The 20,480-nt window shown below is 43.6% G+C and overlaps 2 protein-coding genes across 2 annotated transcripts; both read right to left on the bottom strand.

Moving 5' to 3' along the window:
- Window positions 1-821: 821 nt before the first annotated feature.
- Window positions 822-1,775, bottom strand: LOC102427108 (olfactory receptor 145). Its single transcript, XM_023747605.1, has one exon. The coding sequence runs from the start codon at window positions 1,773-1,775 to the stop codon at window positions 822-824; it is 954 nt and encodes a 317-aa protein (XP_023603373.1).
- A 10,233-nt stretch (window positions 1,776-12,008) lies between these two features.
- On the bottom strand, window positions 12,009-12,971 carry LOC102428872 (olfactory receptor 8B12-like). Its single transcript, XM_023747604.1, has one exon. The coding sequence runs from the start codon at window positions 12,963-12,965 to the stop codon at window positions 12,009-12,011; it is 957 nt and encodes a 318-aa protein (XP_023603372.1). The 5' UTR covers window positions 12,966-12,971.
- Window positions 12,972-20,480: the final 7,509 nt, after the last annotated feature.

A 20,480-nucleotide genomic window follows, 5' to 3' on the forward strand; every position in this document is an offset into this window, starting at 1 on the left:
CAATTTTGTCCTGTTTCTTTGTCTCCACATTTTTTATGCTTTCTTGGTGCACCCCCTAGTGGTCTTTGTGCACAGTCTTGTTGTAGTTAAGCCTTGATTGTTGTAGTTAATACTAGGGGGATTTGACCTCCAGGCCAACTGGCTGTGAGAATCAGCTGTGTCTGCAGTGGGAAAACTTCTGTCCTCTGGGGAGGTGCTAATCTAGCCTTTGCCTGAGGCTATCTGGCAAATGGCTCTGAGCGGGGCTTGGGCGGGGTGGGTCGCATGGAATCAACAGGGCGGGCAGAGCGAGAAGTTATGGCTGCTCTCAGTCCCGTCCCCAGAGGCTCTGCCTCTCAGAGTCCCAGCATCCGCTGCAAACCTCGGAGAGAAAGCTGCCCTCACGTTCTGACCGATGCCAGACAGTCCCGCTTCTCCTGTTTGAGTCTGGGTCCCTAGAGACTCGCCCAGAACTGGAGCTCAGAGTCTGAGACTCCCTCCCGATTGAAAATGACAACCGCGCCCTCAGCCACCAGCCCGCTCCACGCGTACCTCCGCACCTTTGTATTTTCCGCACTGCGCCTCCTCTGAGTCTCAGCACGCTGTTCTCCTTCCTTCTAGTTGAAGAATTTCCCCTCAGCCAGCCTTCCTGTGGTTCTGGGTGACGTCCGTTCTGTCTTTTAGTTGTATTTTTGAAGTGGTTGTGCGAGGCAGCAAACTCCGGTGTTTACCTAGGCCGACATCTTGGTTTTTCCCTGAAACTTCTTCCATGCAACCAACGGAGCCTGAATCATCTGTGGAAGAAAAACAGTCCCTTTCCTAAAGTCCCTATTGCTCCTTTCTCAGGAGAATGAATTTGTTTTTTTGCTCAAGGTTTTTTTCAGAGCAACTTTGACATCCTTATTCCTCAGGCTGTAGATTAAGGGGTTGAGCATCGGCACCACAATGGTGTAGAACAAGGAAGACACCTTCCCCTGGCTCAGAGGTAAAAGAGAAGATGGCTTGAGGTACATGAATGCCCCGGACCCAAAGAAAAGAGAAACTGCAATCATGTGGGAGCTGCAGGTGCTGAAGGCTTTGGACCTGCCCTGGGTGGAACGAATATGGAGAATGCTGGAGAGGATGAGGGCATAAGAAATGAAGATGGTAAGGCTGGGCACACCTATGTCAATGCCCACCACCACGAAAACTACCAGCACATTCACGTGGGTGCTGGTGCAAGAGAGCTCCAGAAGGGGGAGGATGTCACACATGTAGTGGTCAACCAGATTGTTGGCACAGAAGGTCAGTCTGGCCATGCACACGGTGTGGGCCATGGCCCCAGCAAACCCCATCACATAGACACCGGACGAAAGAAGTAAGCAGACGCGGGGAGACACGGTGGCTGCGTACACCAGTGGGTTACAGATGGCGACGTAGCGGTCGTATGCCATGGCTGACAGGATGAAGGACTCAGAGACGACAAAGAAAAGAAAGAAGAAGAGCTGAGTCATGCACCCTGCGTAGGAGATGACGTTCTTCTCCGAGACGAAGCTCATCAGCATTTTGGGAGTGATGACGGTGGAATAGCAGAAATCTATGAAGGACAGATTATAGAGGAAGAAGTACATCGGGGTGTGCAGGTGAGAGCTCAGCCCGATCAGTGTGAGCAAGCCCAGGTTCCCCACCGCCGTGACCATGTAGGAGCCCAGGAACAAGAAGAAGAGGGGCAGCTGGAGTCCCGGTTGGTGGGTTAGGCCTGCGAGGATGAACTCCGTCACAGAGGAATTCTCAGCCACCATCCTCGCTTGGGGCATTCTGTGGAACAAAGGGAGAGTCGCTCAGAGGGAGAGAGAGAGACTGCTGCTGCCCTCCCAGCCACCTCCCCGTTCCTGAGAATTAGATCCCCTCAGACATTGAACCTCAGCAGAAAGGCTTTCTGGATGCCTGGGGTCTGTTCTCCCAACACCCTGGACTCTGCCTCCACAGTGAGGGTCCCCAGGATGCCCCGAGGAGCTTCCAGAGCTTTCCTTTGGCCCATTTATTGTGTCCTTCCTACTCTGGTTTCTGCCCGGGTTTATCAAAACTGTGCTCAATCTCTGGGGAAAGTCCTCTCGGAGGTTAGAGCCAGGCCCACTGGCGGGAGCGTGCACCTCACGGTCAAGTTAGACAGTGAAAGGGTGAGGCGATCTTCCTTCAGGCCGTTACCACCTGAGGTGGGCGACTTAGGAAAAGTTCGCCCCAGATTCAGTCACTCACCCGCCTTCAGCCTGAAGTTTCAGTGGCGCACCTTCTCCTCAGCCGTTCAGACAGATAACGAACTGGTCACAATGCTAACCCGGATGAAGGTACTAACAACAGGCCTGTAGCTTCTGTCCTGCTGGGACTGACTTAGAATTCCTTCCGAGCTAAAGGAGCTAAAGAACATTTGAGGCTTTGCCCTGAGGCTTTTTCTATCTTGGGGTTTGGGGGAGGGAGCCAGCATTCTCGCCTGTGATCAGTGCCAGCTGGTGACAGGAGACGGAGCAGTTTTCTTCTGGGTTTAGAGATCTGGGGACCTGATTAGAAGTAGGAAGCCAGAGGTTCCCCTGGGATCACAGCCCCTAGAAACTAACTTTTAAAAGGAAGAACTTTTGCTTATCCCCTTGATAATATCTGAGTGGGGGTTTAACAACATTATTTGTTCAATGAACATCTGCTCAGTAAAATGCAAAACACTGTGCAAAAATAATCAGCTATCACTTATTGCACACTTCTTATGTGTCCCCAACACGCTTCCTGTCCTAACACTTACTGACCTCAGCGTGCCAGGATCAATACCATCTACACTAATAAAAGAGAAACATGCAAATTGGTGTCACTCTGCTACGCCCACCAAAACCAGTGCAGGCAGCCAGGGGAAGGAAGGCCTATTGCGCAAATCTTCGTGCAACGGGCCTCTAATCTATAATAATAAAAGCGTAATATGCTATTAGACCCAATGTCCTTCCATCCTTCCTGGCTTCGAGGGAAGCCCAGGTCCCGGGTGCCAGAGGGAAGCCGGTGCCAGCAGCCAGGGGAAGGAAGGCCTACTCTTGCATGATTTTCATGCATCGGGCCTCTAGTTTAAATATAATACTTCATTTTAATTCCCCTCAATCTTATTACCTGGGTTTTATCACTCCCATTTGAGAGTTGTAATTTAACAGATGTAACTCCAAATCAGGCCTTCTTAACAACAGTGTTTAATGTCTCCCTGTGAGAAATAGTCTATAATAATAAAAGCATAATATGCTAATTAGACTGGACAGCCAAACGACCTCCAGGACGACCTTCTGGATGAAGCCAAGGCTGAGAGGGCCAAGACAAGCCACTGTGGCTTCGAGGGCTGAGCTCCTTGCACAAATATTGTGCATCAGGCCTCTAGTAGAATGTATAAAATCTTGCCTTCAAGGCTCTGACATTCTCTTGGAAAAGATGAGAGAACACATATAACTAAATATGCAAAAAAAAAGTGTAAGATCTAGAAAGGGTAAAAATAAAATGCTATGTAAGTTCAAGGAGTGCACTGTACACACCACTTACATTTCCGTGTATCACAGGACTTGCCCAATACCAGTCCAGGGAAAAGCAAACCTTCTCTCTCATCTCTTGGAATTTGAACTTGACTGTGAATAACAATCCCCATTAGTTAAGAACTGTTTCCCCCCCTCCCCCAACTGCTTAACTGTTGGAATTCTCCTCGATGGGCCCCATCCTCTAACCTCCCAGCTCTCTTTCAGGCTCCAGGACGCTCAGAGTGACCCTCAGGGTGACGGCCTTGTAGCTTGATGTCCTTCATCCCACTGGACGCAGCAACGTTTGTTTCGCTGTCTTGCTGGCTTTGATCTTTTTCTAACTCCTCCTCTCTCATGGCAAAACTTATCCCTCTGTATCCCAGTCTTTCAGTCTTACTTGAACTCAGTACAGCTACATCACATTTTGGGGGCTTAGAGGAAAGAATTGCTAAGAGCTAGAGCATGCTGAAAGGGGCCAGAGGGAGGCTACTGTAAGGTGGGAGGGGAGAGCTGATAGAAGTTAGGGGAGCTCTGAAGGAATATCTTTTCTTCAAAACTATATCTAAGGTCCATCTCTCCAACATGCTTCATCCACAGACAGGTTCAAGGCCCTCAACTATTTACCTTGTCCCTACTTCCTGTCTCACCACCGATGCCCTATTTTTCAAATAGCCACACTCTTCCATACCACCAAGGCCAAATTACAAAGTCAGGAGAGGTTTCCATGACCGTCTCCAATCTCCTCTTTCTGTGCCCATTTCTAATCTCAGTCAACATTCCTCCTCCCCAAATACTCAGAGTCCTAATACCTGCTCTGCCTTTGATTCTCCATTAAACCCGCTCTCAGGAAAGATCTCATAAATTCATCAGCACCGTCTCGTAAAGACTTGCCGAGGATCATCCACATTCCAGACCCTCTTCCATTCATTAAAAAAGTAACAATGAAGACAACATCTCTAACCTACAAACAGATCTCTCATGATGGAATTTCACACAGCACTCAATTGATGAGAGGTATATTTTGGTCAGGATGGGAGAGCTGGAGTCATCAGAGCCATGTTGGCAGATGCCTGTGCTACACTTGGCAAGATAATGACAACCCCTGTATCTGTCCTGTGTACGTGCTGTATGTGTAAGTGTTGGGTGACATTTGCTTGCCAGTCCTCCACGCGGGGATCTAGCTTGGTCACTGCTCAGCAACAACAGGCCTAAAGCAGAAATCTTACTCTGAGAAATCTGCCACGGCCATGGTGATAACAATACATCCCAACCCCTGTCATCAAATCACAATGAAAGAAAAGAAATCCTTATTACAAACCTGCAACAAGCCCCATAGGAAAAGGGCTCCCTGAGGCGCAGAAAGCAGAGAAGACTCAAGCTTCATTACAAGTTGACTTTTCTGTCTGAGCTTTGGAGGATCCTTGTTTGGATGATAGAACCACCCAGCAAAGTTCCTCTGGATTTATGTCACTTCAGAGCCTGTTGCCATGGGAACTACATTTCAAAATCTTCTCAGCTGGGGTTTTTCACTAAAGTCATGTTCCCTAAAGAGCAGATGAAGCCCAAGCAGGAAGCAGTGTGGGAAGCACTATTCTTAACTGCGCTCCTTTAGTTACAGAACTGCCCTCTTTCAAAAACTTGAATCTCTATATAGTGCTTCTTTATCACCTATTTCTATTTTTTCCATCTTTTTAAAAATTATGGTCTATTTATGTCACTTCACGCGTAATACATGTAAATGCAACACCATGTCTCCCCCGCACACGCATTAACCCTCAGACTTCGGGTGGCCCAAGGTTGGCCTCAAGGGCACTGAGCATCACTCACACCAGTTGGCCAGACACAAGTTACAGCTTCATGAGAAGAGGCACAGACATCGCCAAAGAGAAAAGATGGCAGCTGGAATGTCTTCATTTGCAATGGCCTCAGTGAGCTCTGGAGAAAGCAACCATTAGGAGTTACGTGGTTCTGCATTATATTTAATCTCTATTTACTTTCATGAAACATTTTCAATTCCTTAACATAAAAATCTATACATAAATGATATGTGTATTTAACATAGAATCGTAGAATTGGAAGGAATCTTGGAGGTCTACATTGGGGGGGGGGGTAATTAACATGTAGTGAAACCTATGTTCCAAGCACTTTGCTGGTAGGTTTATGTAAATTATATGTATTATGTTTTTTTTCCCCAAATATATTTTTATTGATTTCAGAGAGGAAGGGAGAGGGAGAGAGATAGAAACACTAATGATGAGAGAAAATCATTGATCAGCTGCCTCCTGTACACCCCCTACTGGGGATCGAGCCCACAACCCAGGCATGTGCCCTACCTGGAATTGAACCGTGACTTCCTGGTTCATAGGTCGACGCTCAACCACTGGGCCACACTGGCTGGGCTTCCATGTCTCTTTTTATCCACTTGGTCAAATTCTGCCCTTTACTTTTCATCTACTGTTTTGGGATTTGATGTTCTCCAGCCCCGACTATATTAAAAGTGAGTATGAGGCATGATCCTATGTTGAAATACTGTTTAACTTACACACCTAATATGACATACCTAATATTGTACACAATGACAAATGTGCACACTCTTTATAACAGTTACTAAGCTCAATAGAAAGAAATATAAATATGGTTCAATAAAAGCCCACATTGGAAACTAGATAAATTCAGGATACATTTGCTTTTTTCCCCCAATACTAAGGACTTCATCAGAGGTTTCTGATAAATAGCTACATGGCAAACCCATTTCCAAAAGATAAACAAATAGTGTAGTTACTCATACATGGTTTTACGGCAAAGATCTTGGACGCCTACAATATGCTAATGTTGACAGAACACCGACAGTCCTGCTAGATGCCGTACTGTTGGGCTGTGACCTGCAGGGTGACGGTATTTGGAGGACTGACAAAGGAGAGTCACTCGGTGCCAGAAAGAGCTGGAAACCTTCCCACGTCAGGAGCTGCCCAGAGCTCAGCTTCATCACAGCCCCGTTTGGGGCTTTGAAAACAGGAATCCATTTCTAAGTGACATTTATCTGAGGAATGTATTTGCTATAAAAAGCACGTTGCATTTACACTAGCAATACAAAATACAGGATTTCAAGGCGTGTTAAGGGCATACCATGTTCCAAGATTGTGCCGGAGGGAGAAAATGCCAGGAGGAGGCCTTCCTTGAAGGCAATTTGATGGAGGGCAGGTGGGGACGTCTTCATTGACTTAAAAAATTTATCCTAAAACTGCAGAGTCACTAATCTTGTAAAAACCCCCAATACTTTCCTTGTTGGATGAAGATGTCTCAGAAATCCTAATTGCAGGACGGTGAAGGCTCTGCTATTTTTTAACATCTCTGTTGGCCAGGAAAGCCACAAAACCTCTAGAACATGGTGGGTTTGTTGTTGTTGTTGTTGTTGTTGGTACTTTTCAAACTTTCTCTTGGGATTTCCTCGCTGCAAACAGGAATATCCAACCCCGCCCCATCTACCTCTGGATGTTCGGTACAGTACACCTGCCGCCCTCTTCCTGGCCCATCCTTAGGCGTTAAATGCCTCAAATTTCCAACCTCACCTTTCTCATCCCCCTCATCCCATGCAAATTCCCAGAGTAATTCCATTCCTTCCTATGGCTTACCCATCACCTGCTGATGTGTTCATTACGCATTAATTGCCTTAAGTCAGGGGTCCTCAAACTTTTTAAACAGGGGGCCAGTTCACTGTCCCTCAGACCACTGGAGGGCCGGACTATAGTTTAAAAAAAAACTATGAACAAATTCCCATGCACACTGCACATATCTTATTTTGAAGTAAAAAAACAAAACGGGAACAAATACAATATTTGTATTTGCATGTGGCCCGCGGGCCGTAGTTTGAGGACCCCTGCCTTAAGTATTCCGTTGCTGAAAAGACTCACAACTCAAACCTTATATAGTCACAGAACAGGTTTATCACAAGTAAAGGATAAAGCAACAGCTGGAGGGAGTATGCAAAGGGAGGGGGGTCCTTTTCGGGCACTGGCTTCCTTGTCCTCCCACCACTGGGTTGTACCAGATGCACTTTGTCTCCAGGTCTGTTTCTTGGAATGAAAAAATTCCGAAGTCTGCTCTGCTTCGAGTGGGCTGGTATCTCAGGCATCGTCCACCCATGTGACCAGCATGAACTGGTGCAACCCCCAGGCTCCACTGAAACCAGGTTCCATTGTTATCAAATTATTATAATTCCATTATTATTGCCATACAATAAGCATGTCAAACTCAAAGGCTAACACGGGCCAAATAAACAAGGTTTAAGTGTATGTGGGCCGCAAAAAAAAAAAAAAAGCTTCAATTTTCATAGAAATGTACGTTTATTTCGATACAGACATGCTGAATACAAAGGGCTGAAATAAATGAGTAATCGTTAATGCCCTGACCAGTTTGGCTCAGTGGATAGAGCGTCGGCCTGCGGACTGAACCGTCCCAGGTTCGATTCCGGTCAAGGGCATGTACCTTGGTTGCGGGCACATCCCCAGTGGGGGGCGTGCAGGAGGCAGCTGATCGATGTTTCTCTCTCATCGATGTTTCTGACTCTCTATCCCTCTCCCTTCCTCTCTGTAAAAAATCAATAAAATATATTTTTAAAAAAATGAGTAATCATTAACATAAACTAATAGAACATTTTAATAAAGTTAATATTTTTTCCTGAACATTAACTTACCAGACACTGAATAACTGCACAAATTAATAAGCATAATGCAGATAGACCTATTTTTTTTGTTCTCCGAAAGCGAAATGTTTCCTGTTGCCCACACCAAACAAGTCAGTCCAAGACTAATGACGTGGCCATCAGCTACTAAAATATTCGCTGCTAGTATTAGTGGGGAGAAATGGTGCGCCTGCGCGTATAGCGCGTAAGGAAAGTGAATGCAACACCATTATAGTCATCAGTCATTAGCGAACATTGTAGTTTGTTGTTAATAATTATGTACAACAGGATATTGTAAAAATTAAGTTACGAAATTTTTATTAAAACGTTTCTTACATACCGTTATATTGGCTGGGCCGCAAAAATATTCATTGTGGGCTGCATGCAGCCTGTGGGCCGCGAGTTTGACATGCTTGCCATACAACATTGGCCAAAACAGGTCAGGGACCCACGGTTATAAAACATCGTTTATCTTTAGTAGATATATTCCATGGCATTGGCAGTGGTCGGTACAATTGATATCTGCCAAATGTATATGTCCAGCTCAGACCTATGTCCTGTACTGTCAACAGACTGTCAGACATCCCCACTGGAATATCTCAGAGACACCTAAGACTCAGCCATGTGAAATACACGGATCCCTAAAAGGTTCTTCTCCTGTTTTTTAATACAGGCAAAACACAAAATTAATGAGTAAAATGAACACAATCTTCTTATTCTTGTGTGACCTCCCCATCCAGCCTGAAATCATAGATGTTGATGATTGAGCTGAAACTTAACTTCTCAGCCTGTCACTCATGAGTTTGTTACCATATGCAAAGCAAAACTGCCTATTTGGCATGGATAATGAGAGACTACATCTTTGTCTCTTAGATCTTTTAACTTTATTCTTTTTTAAAAATGTTTGAAAAATTTTAAAGTATTTTTTATTGATTTTTAGAAAGAGAGGAAGGGAGAAGGAGAGAGAGAGAAACAGTGATGTGAGAGCATAACATCAATCTGCTGCCTCCTGCATGCCCCCTACTGGGGATCGAGCCCACTACCCAGACATGTGCCCCGACTGGAAAGAAACCTGCCACCTTTTAGTGTACAGGACGACGCTCCAACCCACTGAGCCGCACTGGCCAGGGCCGTTTGGCAGTATTTATCAAAGCAAAACATAAGCCTACTCTATGATCCAGCAGATCCACATCTAAGTATTATCCAAAAGAATTGTCAGCTTAGTTCAATCAAAATACATGTTCAAAAATGTTTCTAAAAGTGATGGAGGCAGAAATAGAATATTGGGAACCAGCTAGGATTGTAAGAAATATTAATCATGCTCTATTCACCATCATTGTTTTGTTCTGATTCAAGAAGGCACATTCTAACCTGGTTGGCAGTTACACACGGGACCTGGGAGCTCACCTGGAAGTGCAGCCCATCCTCCCCATCGCCTATTACTGTGGAAAGATGAACAACCTTGCTGCGGAAACCAGGATGCCAGCCCTCTGAAGACCCCAGCCTTTGCATGTCACTAAGCCCTTTGAAGGTCCCCAGGCCTCTGCTTACCTGTTAACTGCCCATTGGCATACCCTTTGGCTACGTTCCCATGTAATCTTTGTCCTTCTACCCAATATAAGCAGCTGGCTTATGGGGGCTGCAGAGCAGATTTTTGTGGATGACCTGCTGCTCTCCCATGCTGCCAGCAGTATTGGAATAAATGCTCATATATGATTCAACCCTGTCTCAGCTTAATTGACTCAAGTAGTGACAGACAGCACGGATCCATTTATTGTCCAGTTACAAAAGCTTTATTAATAATAGGCAAAAAATTATTTAACAGGTTAAATAATTGTATATTCATATAATGGATACTACACAGCAATATAAAACAATAAATCTATCCATATATACTACAATATAAACGAATAACACAGGCTTTAGGTTCCCTAAATTCAGGGGCCTATTCAATCTCATTTCAATCCTCCCTTTATATGCTTATTCTTTTCTTTTTGGCAACATTAAGCAAAATCAAAGGGCAAAATTAAACAGTTAATCAAACGTCCTCTATTTCCCAACAGAAGTGAATATTCCTAAGGAAAAGTCCATCAGTCAAAATACTTCCCAGCACTTCATTTGCCATTGCTTCCTAAAGGAACTTTTACCAATAATTGTTGAGTTTAGATAAAAATTATTCTCTAAATAATTCTCTAAAAATAATGATTTTTAAAAATATAAAGCTCCATTTTCTATTACTTAATATGGCAGATTTATGAACTTATCATGAGGTCACCATCTCCTACCCATATGCAATTATTACAATATCAAGGCTTCTGCAATCCCTGAAAATTCTATAGCAATTGCCTCTCCTAAGAAGCAGCAGCTTGGTGCTGCCCTGATAAGTAAATCTGTACCCACAACCACCTGGGGCTCTGTGACACCCTCCAGACCTGTGTCACCCATTGAAACAGAGTGCAAGCCACATATACTATTCTGAACTCTCCAGTACAGCGGTTCTCAACCTGTGGGTCGCGACCCCTTGGGGGGTTGAGCAACCCTTTCACAGGGGTCGCCTAAGACCATCAGAAAACACATATAATTACATATTGTTTTTGTGATTCATCACTATGCTTTAATTATGTTCAATTTGTAACAACGAAATTGGGGGTCACCACAACATGAGGAACTGTATTAAAGGGTCGTGGCATTAGGAAGCTTGAGAACCACTGCTCTAGTAGATACCTTAAAAAAGAAACAGATAAATTCATTTTAATGAAATATTTTATTTAACATAATACTAGTATATCCAAAATGTTATCATTTCAACATGTAATCAAGTAAAAAGTGTCAATGAGATGTTTTATATTAATTTTCATATTCTTCCAAGATTCAGTGTGTATATTACACCTACTCTGCACACCTACATTCTGTCTCAATTTGGATGACCACATTTCAAGTGCTCAATACCATCATGACCGTGACTACCATATTAGGTATTGCAGTTCCCAATTGTCTTGGACCACAACCAAGATAACCCTAGAAATGACACTCTAAACTTTGTCTCATCCTTGATATGACACCTCTACCAAGCATCTTTATACCCCATAAAACTCAATTTCTCTTCCCTGGAAGTCCTAACTCACCTATGTCCCTACTACTCCACCCACCAATCCAGTGGTCGCCATACTTGCCTGTGAAACCTAACATACTTCCCACTTCCACACTACGAAATTCATCAGACACTGGTCTTGTCATTTTGCCAAGACTAACTCAACAAAAGTTTTCACTTTTGTTTTTCAGTTCCAGCTCTGCCACCGGAAAGCTTTATATTCCCGGACAACCTACAAATACTTCTGCCTCTCCAAAGTGTGATGTATTATATAAAATTCTAGACTAAGTGATTCTGAAGGCCCATTCAATATTGGGAACTCTGTAATCGCAGAAACTATTTCATAAAATAAAGAAGGAAGATTTAGGGGATGAGAATGAGAGAGAATAAACCCATTTGGGACAGTTAAAATTTCCTTTATATATAGAATAGAAAAGCATGAAGCTTGAATTCCTTATCAAAAATTAGAATAGTAGGCCTGACCGGTTTGGCTCAGTGGATAGAGCGTCGACCTGTGGACTGAAGGGTCCCAGGTTTGATTCTGGTCAAGGGCATGTACCTTGGTTGGGGGCACATCCCCAGTGGGGGGGGGGTGCAGGAGGCAGCTGATCGATGTTTCTCTCTCATAGATATTTCTGACTCTCTATCCCTCTCCCTTCCTCTCTGTAAAAAATCAATAAAATATATTAAAAAATAAGTAAATAATAAAAATAGTAATACTAACGCTCTAATTAAAAATTCCTTATCCATTTTGTTTCCTTTCCCAAAAGAAAGTTATTCTGTCCAAGGATTTCTTCAGGGCTAATTTGACATCCTTATTCCTCAGGCTGTAGATTAAGGGGTTCAACATGGGCACCACAATGGTGTAGAACAGAGAAGACACTTTCCCCTGGTCCAGGGGTAAAACAGAAGGCGGTTTGAGATACATGAAAGCTCCTGACCCAAAGAAAAGAGAAACTGCAATTATGTGGGAGCTGCAGGTACTGAAGGCTTTGGACCTGCCTTCAATGGAGCTAATGTGGAAAATACTGGAAAGAATGAAGCCGTAAGAGATAAAAATGGTAGCAATAGGCAGCCCAATGCCAACGGCCACAACAACAAAGACCACCAGCAAATTTATGTAAGAGCTGTTGCAGGCCAGCTCGAGGAAAGGAATGATGTCACACATATAATGATTGACAAGGTTGTCAGCACAAAAGGTCAGAAACATTATATTTCCTGTATGAGCGAAAGCCCCCCAAGTCCCCATCCCATAGACACCCAGCAAAAGAGATAAACACACCTGCGGAGACATGGTGACCGTATACAACAGTGGCTTGCAGATGGCAACATAGCGGTCATATGCCATGGCTGACAGGATGAAGGATTCGGAAAACACAAAGAAACAGAAGAAAAATAACTGAGTCATACATCCTGCATAGGAGATGATGTTCTTCTTGGAGACAAAACTCGTCAGCATTTTGGGGATGATGGTAGTCGAGAAACTCAAATCTATGAAGGACAAGTTGAAGAGGAAAAAATACATGGGAATGTGAAGGTGAGAGTTCAGCCCAATCAACGTGATCATGCCCAGGTTCCCCACCACAGTGACCATGTAAAAACCTAGAAACAGAAAGAAGAGGGGGAGCCTGAGTCCTGGCTGGTCTGTCAAGCCCGAGAGGATAAACTCTGTCACCGAGGAGGCATTATCTGCAGCCATTCTCCTCCGGGAGGGCCTGGGAGGGAAAAGGAAAAGAATTGCTTAGAGAAAGAGAGGGGAGGAACCCCATTCTTGAGAACAGCATTCGAACACAGGTTTTGAACTTCAAAGAAGATGGCATTTTCTTGTACCTGCATCTCTGTCTTTAGGGTCCCAAAGTGGCTTGAACCGTTCCAGTAACTGTGGGTGAGATTTGCCTCCCAGGTAAGGGCGAATCCAACTGAGGAGAAGTCCACAAAGCCCAGCTGGGGTGACCCTGCAGCCTGCCCTCTTCTGGCGCTTCCTTCCCTCTAAAGCCCTCACTCAGGTTCTGTAAAGACCTTCTCTTAGGTGCTCTTGAGAGGCTGAGCCCAGCTGGCCCTGCCTAGACCGTCCACCTTTGGTCAGTGCTCATCAGAACAGGAAGATGAGGTCTTGTTGGCTTGTCTTTAGCTGGGCTGGCTGTGGAATAATGTGTGAAAATAATCCTGGAGTAATACAGTAAAGTGACTAATTCAACCTAAGGAACATTCACCCCAGCACTAACTATGCCAGAGGCACTGTTTCAATGCTCTCAGGCGCTCTGATTAAACCCCTTTAATAGATGAGGACACTGGGCATACCAGTAAGTTCCTTGCACAAGTCCCAGTCCTTCTAAGTGGCAACAGAGGGAACCCAGGCAAGTCTGGCTCCCGGGGTTGGAGGTTAACCTCTCTGCTCCAGGACCGATCAGGCCAGGCAGGCACTCCCCTCCTTCTGCCTGGAGTCACTGTGCTGCACTGCGCTGGCTCCCACCCATCTCTCTCCTGGAGACTCAGATGGCCACCCCCTGGTGGGAAGGAGGTGACAACTCAGAGCTCAGGCCCCTCTGCTTCTGCTTCTCTCCTTTAGAAACCAAAACCTCCAGGTGGCTTTGGTTCTCCTGTGATCCCGGCCTGGTTTTGTCCTTAGCCTCCTGTCCAGCATCTGGGGGTGAGACAGCACCTTGGATAACGCCGATGAGTTTTATTCTGGAGCAGAGCCCGTAGTGACCTAGTTACAGAGGCTCCCTCAGGATCACTGCTCCCTAAGGAAGAAGTGTTTTTTAGGCCCTTGATAATGCTTGATGGGGCTTTTAATGGCCTAACCCCGTGGTCGGCAAACTTCGGCTCGAGAGCCACATGCGGCTCTTTGGCCCCTTGAGTGTGATTCTTCCTAAGCCTTAGGAGTACCCTAATTAAGTTAATAACAATATACCTACCTATATAGTTTAAGTTTAAAAAATTTGGGCCCTAACCGGTTTGGCTCAGTTGATAGAGCGTCAGCCTGCGGACTCAAGGGTCCCAGGTTTGAGTCTGGTCAGGGGCATGTACCTTGGTTGCGGGAACCTCCCCAGTAGGGAGTGTGCAGGAGGCAGCTGATCGATGTTTCTCTCTCATTGATGTTTCTAACTCTCTATCCCTCTCCCTTCTTCTCTGTAAAAAAATCAATAAAATATATTTTTTTTAAAAAATTTGGCTCTCAAAAGAAATTTCAATCGTTGTACTGTTGATATTTGGCTCTGTTGACTAATGAGTTAGCCGACCACGGGCCTAACCTGTCATTCAGGTTACATCTTTCCAAGTACAATTAAGAGCAAAGCTCTGTGGTAAAAATAAGGCTTGTGCCTGTATTGAGCACTTAGCTTGTACTGTATACTGTGTATTTGATCTGGCACCCTCATCCAAAGAACCCAAAGCAACGCATAAATAATTTTACTGTGTTTATTCCTCACAACAACCATCTAGGTTAGACCTATCAATCTCCAGTTTAAAAGTGAGGAGCACACATAGCTTGTAGGTTCCAGAACCTTGAGTCAAATTCTGGTCTGTCCAACTCTAAACTGTATGGGGGCCAAGGATCTTGCAGGGTTTCTTAAGCAAACACAGGCACTTGAGGTACGTTACTGACAGCACCCAATTTTGTCTCCAGGCAACAGTTCTGGCTACTGTGACCCACACACATTGTCAAATTCTCTAAGAAGAAATTTCACTTATATAGGGACTAATACAGTTTAGTGCGGCAACTTGCAGTCTACACCCCTTACCAGGTTGGGGTTTTTTTACATATTCAGGATGAAAGATTTTTTAAAAAAATATATATGTATTTATTGATTTTAGAGAGAGAGGAAGGGAGAGGGAGAGAGAGATAGAAACACTGATGAGAGAAACATCAATCAACTGCCTCTTGCACACCCGCTGCTGGGGATCGAGCCTGTAACGGGGCATGTGCCCTGATGTGAATGGAACTGGTGACCTCTTGGTGCATGGGTCAACGCTCAACCACAGAGCCACACTGGCCGGGCAAGGATGCAAGATTTTATAACCAGCCGATTATATAGGTTTCATCCTATGTTCATGGCAGGAGTCCTTTTGGGGAAGATAGGAAATCAAACCACAAAGGCAGAATCCACCTTCCTCCAGGCAAGTCCAACTAAAACCACTGCACACAGGCCTGTGTGTGTTTCTGAGGATGTGCAGGTGTAGCAGCGAGGACTTGCTCACCCCCAGATAAGACTCAGCAATCATGGTGCCTCATCTGTCTATTTACTCTGCTTTCACTGGGAATTGTCCACTACCCAGAGTAACTCTGATGGATCCCAATCCCTGTTGTCGATCCCACTGAACAAAAAGGAGAAAAATAATTCATCAAAATGAAATTAAAATAAGCTCTTCTTGAGAACCAAGTGCAAAGACAAAATTGGGGGTTCTCTGAAAGCTCTAAGGGGATTTTGCAACATCAGAGACAGTTTCCATGGCAACCTCATTTCCAGATGCATCTTCAGCAAGGCTTCTCTAAAGCCATGTTACCTGATGACTTGTTATAATACAGAATAAAAACAGCTATTTTGTCTTTCTGTTTGTGCAGTACTGTCCCTTTTCCAAAACTTAAATCTGTGGAAAATGGCTTTCTTCTTTATTTCTAACGTGAACTATATATTATACCGGGCACATCACGGGGCATGTGGAAATTTACATATAATGAAAGTCTGTATATATGTCTCATATCTGTGCATGAGGTCTTAGCCTTCTGGTAGGTAATCACAGTTGCATGAATATGGTACTAAACCCATCCCTACATACAGGATTCCCAGCTTCAAGAAGAAACAGAAACCTGGCCAGAGAGAAGAGACAGTAGCTGAGAGACTTTCATGTGAAACAGCTTCGATGAGCTCCTGATTTTGTTCACTTCCATGTCTTGAGTTATCTCCTGTTGATGATTTCTAAATCTGTATTTAGATCCACATCTGAACCCCAACAGTCAACTAAAATTCTACACATTAAAAAAGTACATCACTACTATTCATCAAAAACGTTCGCTTCCTATATTCCCTACCTTAATAAATGATACAATTTCCCACTGCTCAGTCACAGTAATAAAGTCAAACTGATTCTAACTAAAGGAGTCAGGCCATTTCCCTGAAAAAATCAGTTCCAGAAAGCGAATTCACCAACAGGCGATTTTAAACTGGTCAATTTACAAGTTGTTTATAGATATGTATTTGTTGCCATTTTATTATTCATATATTTCATCTTTTTTCCCTTCTCCTTTTTAAAGAAGAGCCGTTAACATTTCTTGTAATACTAGTTTGGTGGTGATAAACTCCTTTAGCATTTTCTTGTCTGGGAAGCTCTTTATCTATCTTTTGAATCTAAATGGTAGTTTTGCTGGGTAGAATAATCTTGGTTGTATTACTGGAGGATATGGGGTCACAGGAAATGAATTTCAGGGACACACATATAAGAGGATTTGAAGCACAAGTGGTAAGATTTATTAGAGTGAAACAAAGGAAAGGCTTAGGATTGAAGAGGCAAGATCACAGTAGTGGGAGAGTGCCCAGACTCGGCTGCCTAGACTCAGGGAAGGAAATTATAGAGGCAAAAAGGAGAGTCCTTAAAGCCCACTGCTTCCCTAATTGTAAGTTTCCTGGGGACCCTTTGAGTTTAGGAGAAAAGAAAACACAACTATGGTCCAAGAGAAGGAAGGGTGCACAGAGCACAGATGTCCCTCAAAGGCTGCCACACTCGACAAGGCGCTTCCTGGCACTCAGCTGGTAGGCTGCGTTCTCTACCACCAGGTACACCATGCCCAGTGCCTCATCCAAGAGCAACTCGTTCAACTCAGTCTCACTGTGGAAGAAGTCCAGATTTCAGGGTGCCCACCAGGACCAGAAGGGCCAGTGCCCAGAGTTGCTATGCCATTACCCTGGCATCCAAGGCTTCAGCAGTCCAGCTCAGTTTCTGCTTCCAGCTGTTCTCTGGCCTGTGTGGCTGCCAAAAAGAGACTGGGGCCTTTGTTAAGCTTCCTTCTATTCCCCTGGGCCTGGGAGAGGAGGGTAGGCTTTCTTTCAAGCCATCCAATCTCTTTCCCAGATTTTCCCAGGTTTCTCTCATCCCCTTTATGGTCACCATTTTGGCTTCTACTGCACATGCACTAGTGAAAAGACTTCCCCTGCACTACCTTCCCCGCCCCCCCACCCCCACCTGCCACTTAGTGGGTACACTCGCCGGGGAGATTGTAAAGCTTAATCAGGCTTTTGATTGGTTCGCTCCTCCCTTTGGGTGAATAGCCAACTAACTGCCTCCTATAACATTCATAAGTCCTTGCTTTTATCACTTTGAATATTTTGTGCCAATCCCTTCTGGCCTGAAATGTTTCTGCTGAAAAATCAGCTGACAGTCTTATGGGAGCTCCTTTGTATGTAACTAACTGCTTTTCTCTTATTGCTTTTAAGATTCTCTCTTTGTCTTTGAAGAACAGAGTGACATTAATTGATTCACCCAACAAATACTAATTGAGAAACTCTGTTTGGCACTGTTTTAGGGACTGCACTACACAACAAAGTTCCCTGCCTTTGTTGAGCTTTTATTCTAGTAGGGGGAAGACAAACAATAACATAAGTAACTTATGTAATATTTTAGAAAGTAATAGGAGCTACAAAAAACAAAGAAAGAGGTGTCGATTGTGAGTTGTATGTTTAAATAGGATAGTAAATTAGGCAATTTAAGGAAAGTCTTGAGAGACTATGGTCAGAGCTGTGCTGTTAATATCAACTACTCTAATGGACCCACAAGTGAACATATCACTCCTCCCAGGCAATGCATTACTGTCCTGGGCCTCAGTGAGTGGCTTCACCATAAGCACTGGCTCTACTGGAAGGAATTTGGTAGTAGTGACAAGTTAGGGGAAGCAAAGGACCTGTCTGAGCTTTCTTAGAAACTCAGAAGTCACACAATGAAGGTCACCACCCACACACATTTCTGGTCTTCAAATAGCCATCACCAGCTGTTCTAAATTCCCTTAATTTCCAAATGAGCTCTCAGATGGGATCTGATAAACTCCTTCGTACAGGGACTGAGCTGCTGTGTAGCTACCTTTAATCCAAATATATTTATGCAGAATTTATGATGTTTTTGGCCAAAGGCCGGAGGGATCTCTACTTGGAGAAACTCAAGCTTCAGTGAACAAGTGATTAAGCTATGTTTTTGATCAGGGCATCTCATGAGAAGTTTATGAAATCGTACCCAAATGCAGGAACCCAGCTTCTTGTCAAGTCCAACCACAATCACTATACCTATCACTGTGCATATGTGTGTGCCCACATCAATCAATGTCTGCGGCTTATCCACTTCTGTGAGAAATGTTTAGCTAATACTCCATAATAATGGTGCTTTATTTGTAAGATTTACACTTAGAACTTTGCTGTGTCCTCCAGTGGCTCTAATGACTCCCCAAGCCTAATCTTAATCCCACTACACATAAGTTAGAAATGGAGAAAAATAATGAACTCTCATAAACTCTCTTAGGAATGCAACTGCAAAGAAGACCTCAGGGGTTCATTAAAAGTTCACTTTTCTCTAGGAGCCATGGAGGATTCTTGTCTGTATGATGCAATACCAGGTAAACTTCCACTGAGTTGATATCACTTCAGAGACCATTGCCATGAAAACTGTATTTCAAATGCATTTCTTCTATGGCTTCTCTAAGATCAAGTTCGCTGATGGCTTGCTTTAACACAAGCAGGAAGCAGATTAGAAAGAAATATTTTTGACCATGTTCATTTTGGTTCAAAGTCTGAATCTCTGCCTCATAGTTTCTTTGCTTTAGTTATTTCTCGCTCAGGTCTAATGTATATTTTATTTTATCATATATAATGTAAATCTGATACTTAAACATGTATACAATGTCTTACATATATGTCTCAGAGTCCATCAGAAGCACTAGGATAGACTTCAGTAAGTTGTTCATCACTCTCCACCAGAGAAACACAAAAACACACATTACTCCAAAAATGAGGCTCTCTGGTACCTAACTTTTGGCCTTGAGACACCATTTTACCTCTAAAAGAAACCAAGTTTCTGGAGGAAATGGTTATTTCCTGGTCTGAAGAATGAAACATATGAGATGAGCTTGGAACATCTCGTCATATCAGATAGCAAGGAAGCGATTAGAGACTAATAGCATTGTCAAAAAAGACAGGAGGAAAACTGAAGAGATTTCTGCAGGCCAAAGCAAAAAGTTTGGCAACAAAACAAGAATAATTGCAGTAGAGTAAAACCATAAAATATGTTTAAATTAGTGAGAGTATAAATATACTAAAGAAAAATAACTGGTCACTGGTCACCTTTGGAGGATAATAAAAAACTAAAACATTATTTGAAATATTAGAAAATGAAAGCAATGTGTTTTTATTGGAGCTGTAGTGGATACATGAACCTATGCATGCAATCAAATTGCATCAACTACACACATATACAGATGAGTACTGGGAAAACCTGAGTAAGATCAGTGGGTTGTGTGTGGCAATTTGCACTATCCTGAGTGTGAGGTTGTAGTGAATTTTGCAAAATGTTACCACTGGGGAAAGTGTACAAAGGGGGCATCGGATCTCTCTATGTTATATCTTACAACTGCATGTGAATCTATAATTATTTCAAAATCTATAATAATAAAAGCATAATATGCTAATTAGACTGGACGTCCTTCTGGACTTCAAGGGAAGCCCGGGTCCTGGGTACCAGAGGGAAGCCGGTGCCAGCAGCCGGGGGAAGGAAGGCCTACTCTTGCACGAATTTCATGCATCAGGCCTCTAGTAGTTTAATAAAAATCTTCATTAGCAATATTTTCATGGATAATATGTTAGTGAATGTATTTTTGAAAAGTACATTTTCTTATGAACATATTTCACTTATGAATGAGGATATATGTATGACGAGTTCTTATAAGTCTGTTTTCTTGTGTCTCTCAACCTCCTGCCATTCTATACTGTCAGTGTGTAGGTATCACGCCAGGGTGACAATTTAATGTTCCTTATACATTCACATTGCTTGGCTAAAATTGTATGGCAGGTTTTAGTAAAATATTTGATTTTGCTTAAAACCCCTTTAAGCCTAGTTAATTATGTGTAATGATAAGTAATCATAATGATAGTAAGTGGTGATGATGTTGATGGTAATGACTGAGGTGGTTTTGGTGGTGGTGGTGGTGGTGGTGATGGTGATAGTGGTGGTGATGGTG

This window comes from Myotis lucifugus, unplaced genomic scaffold (assembly GCF_000147115.1).
Source record: "Myotis lucifugus unplaced genomic scaffold, Myoluc2.0 scaffold_926, whole genome shotgun sequence".
Lineage (NCBI taxonomy): Eukaryota > Metazoa > Chordata > Mammalia > Chiroptera > Vespertilionidae > Myotis > Myotis lucifugus.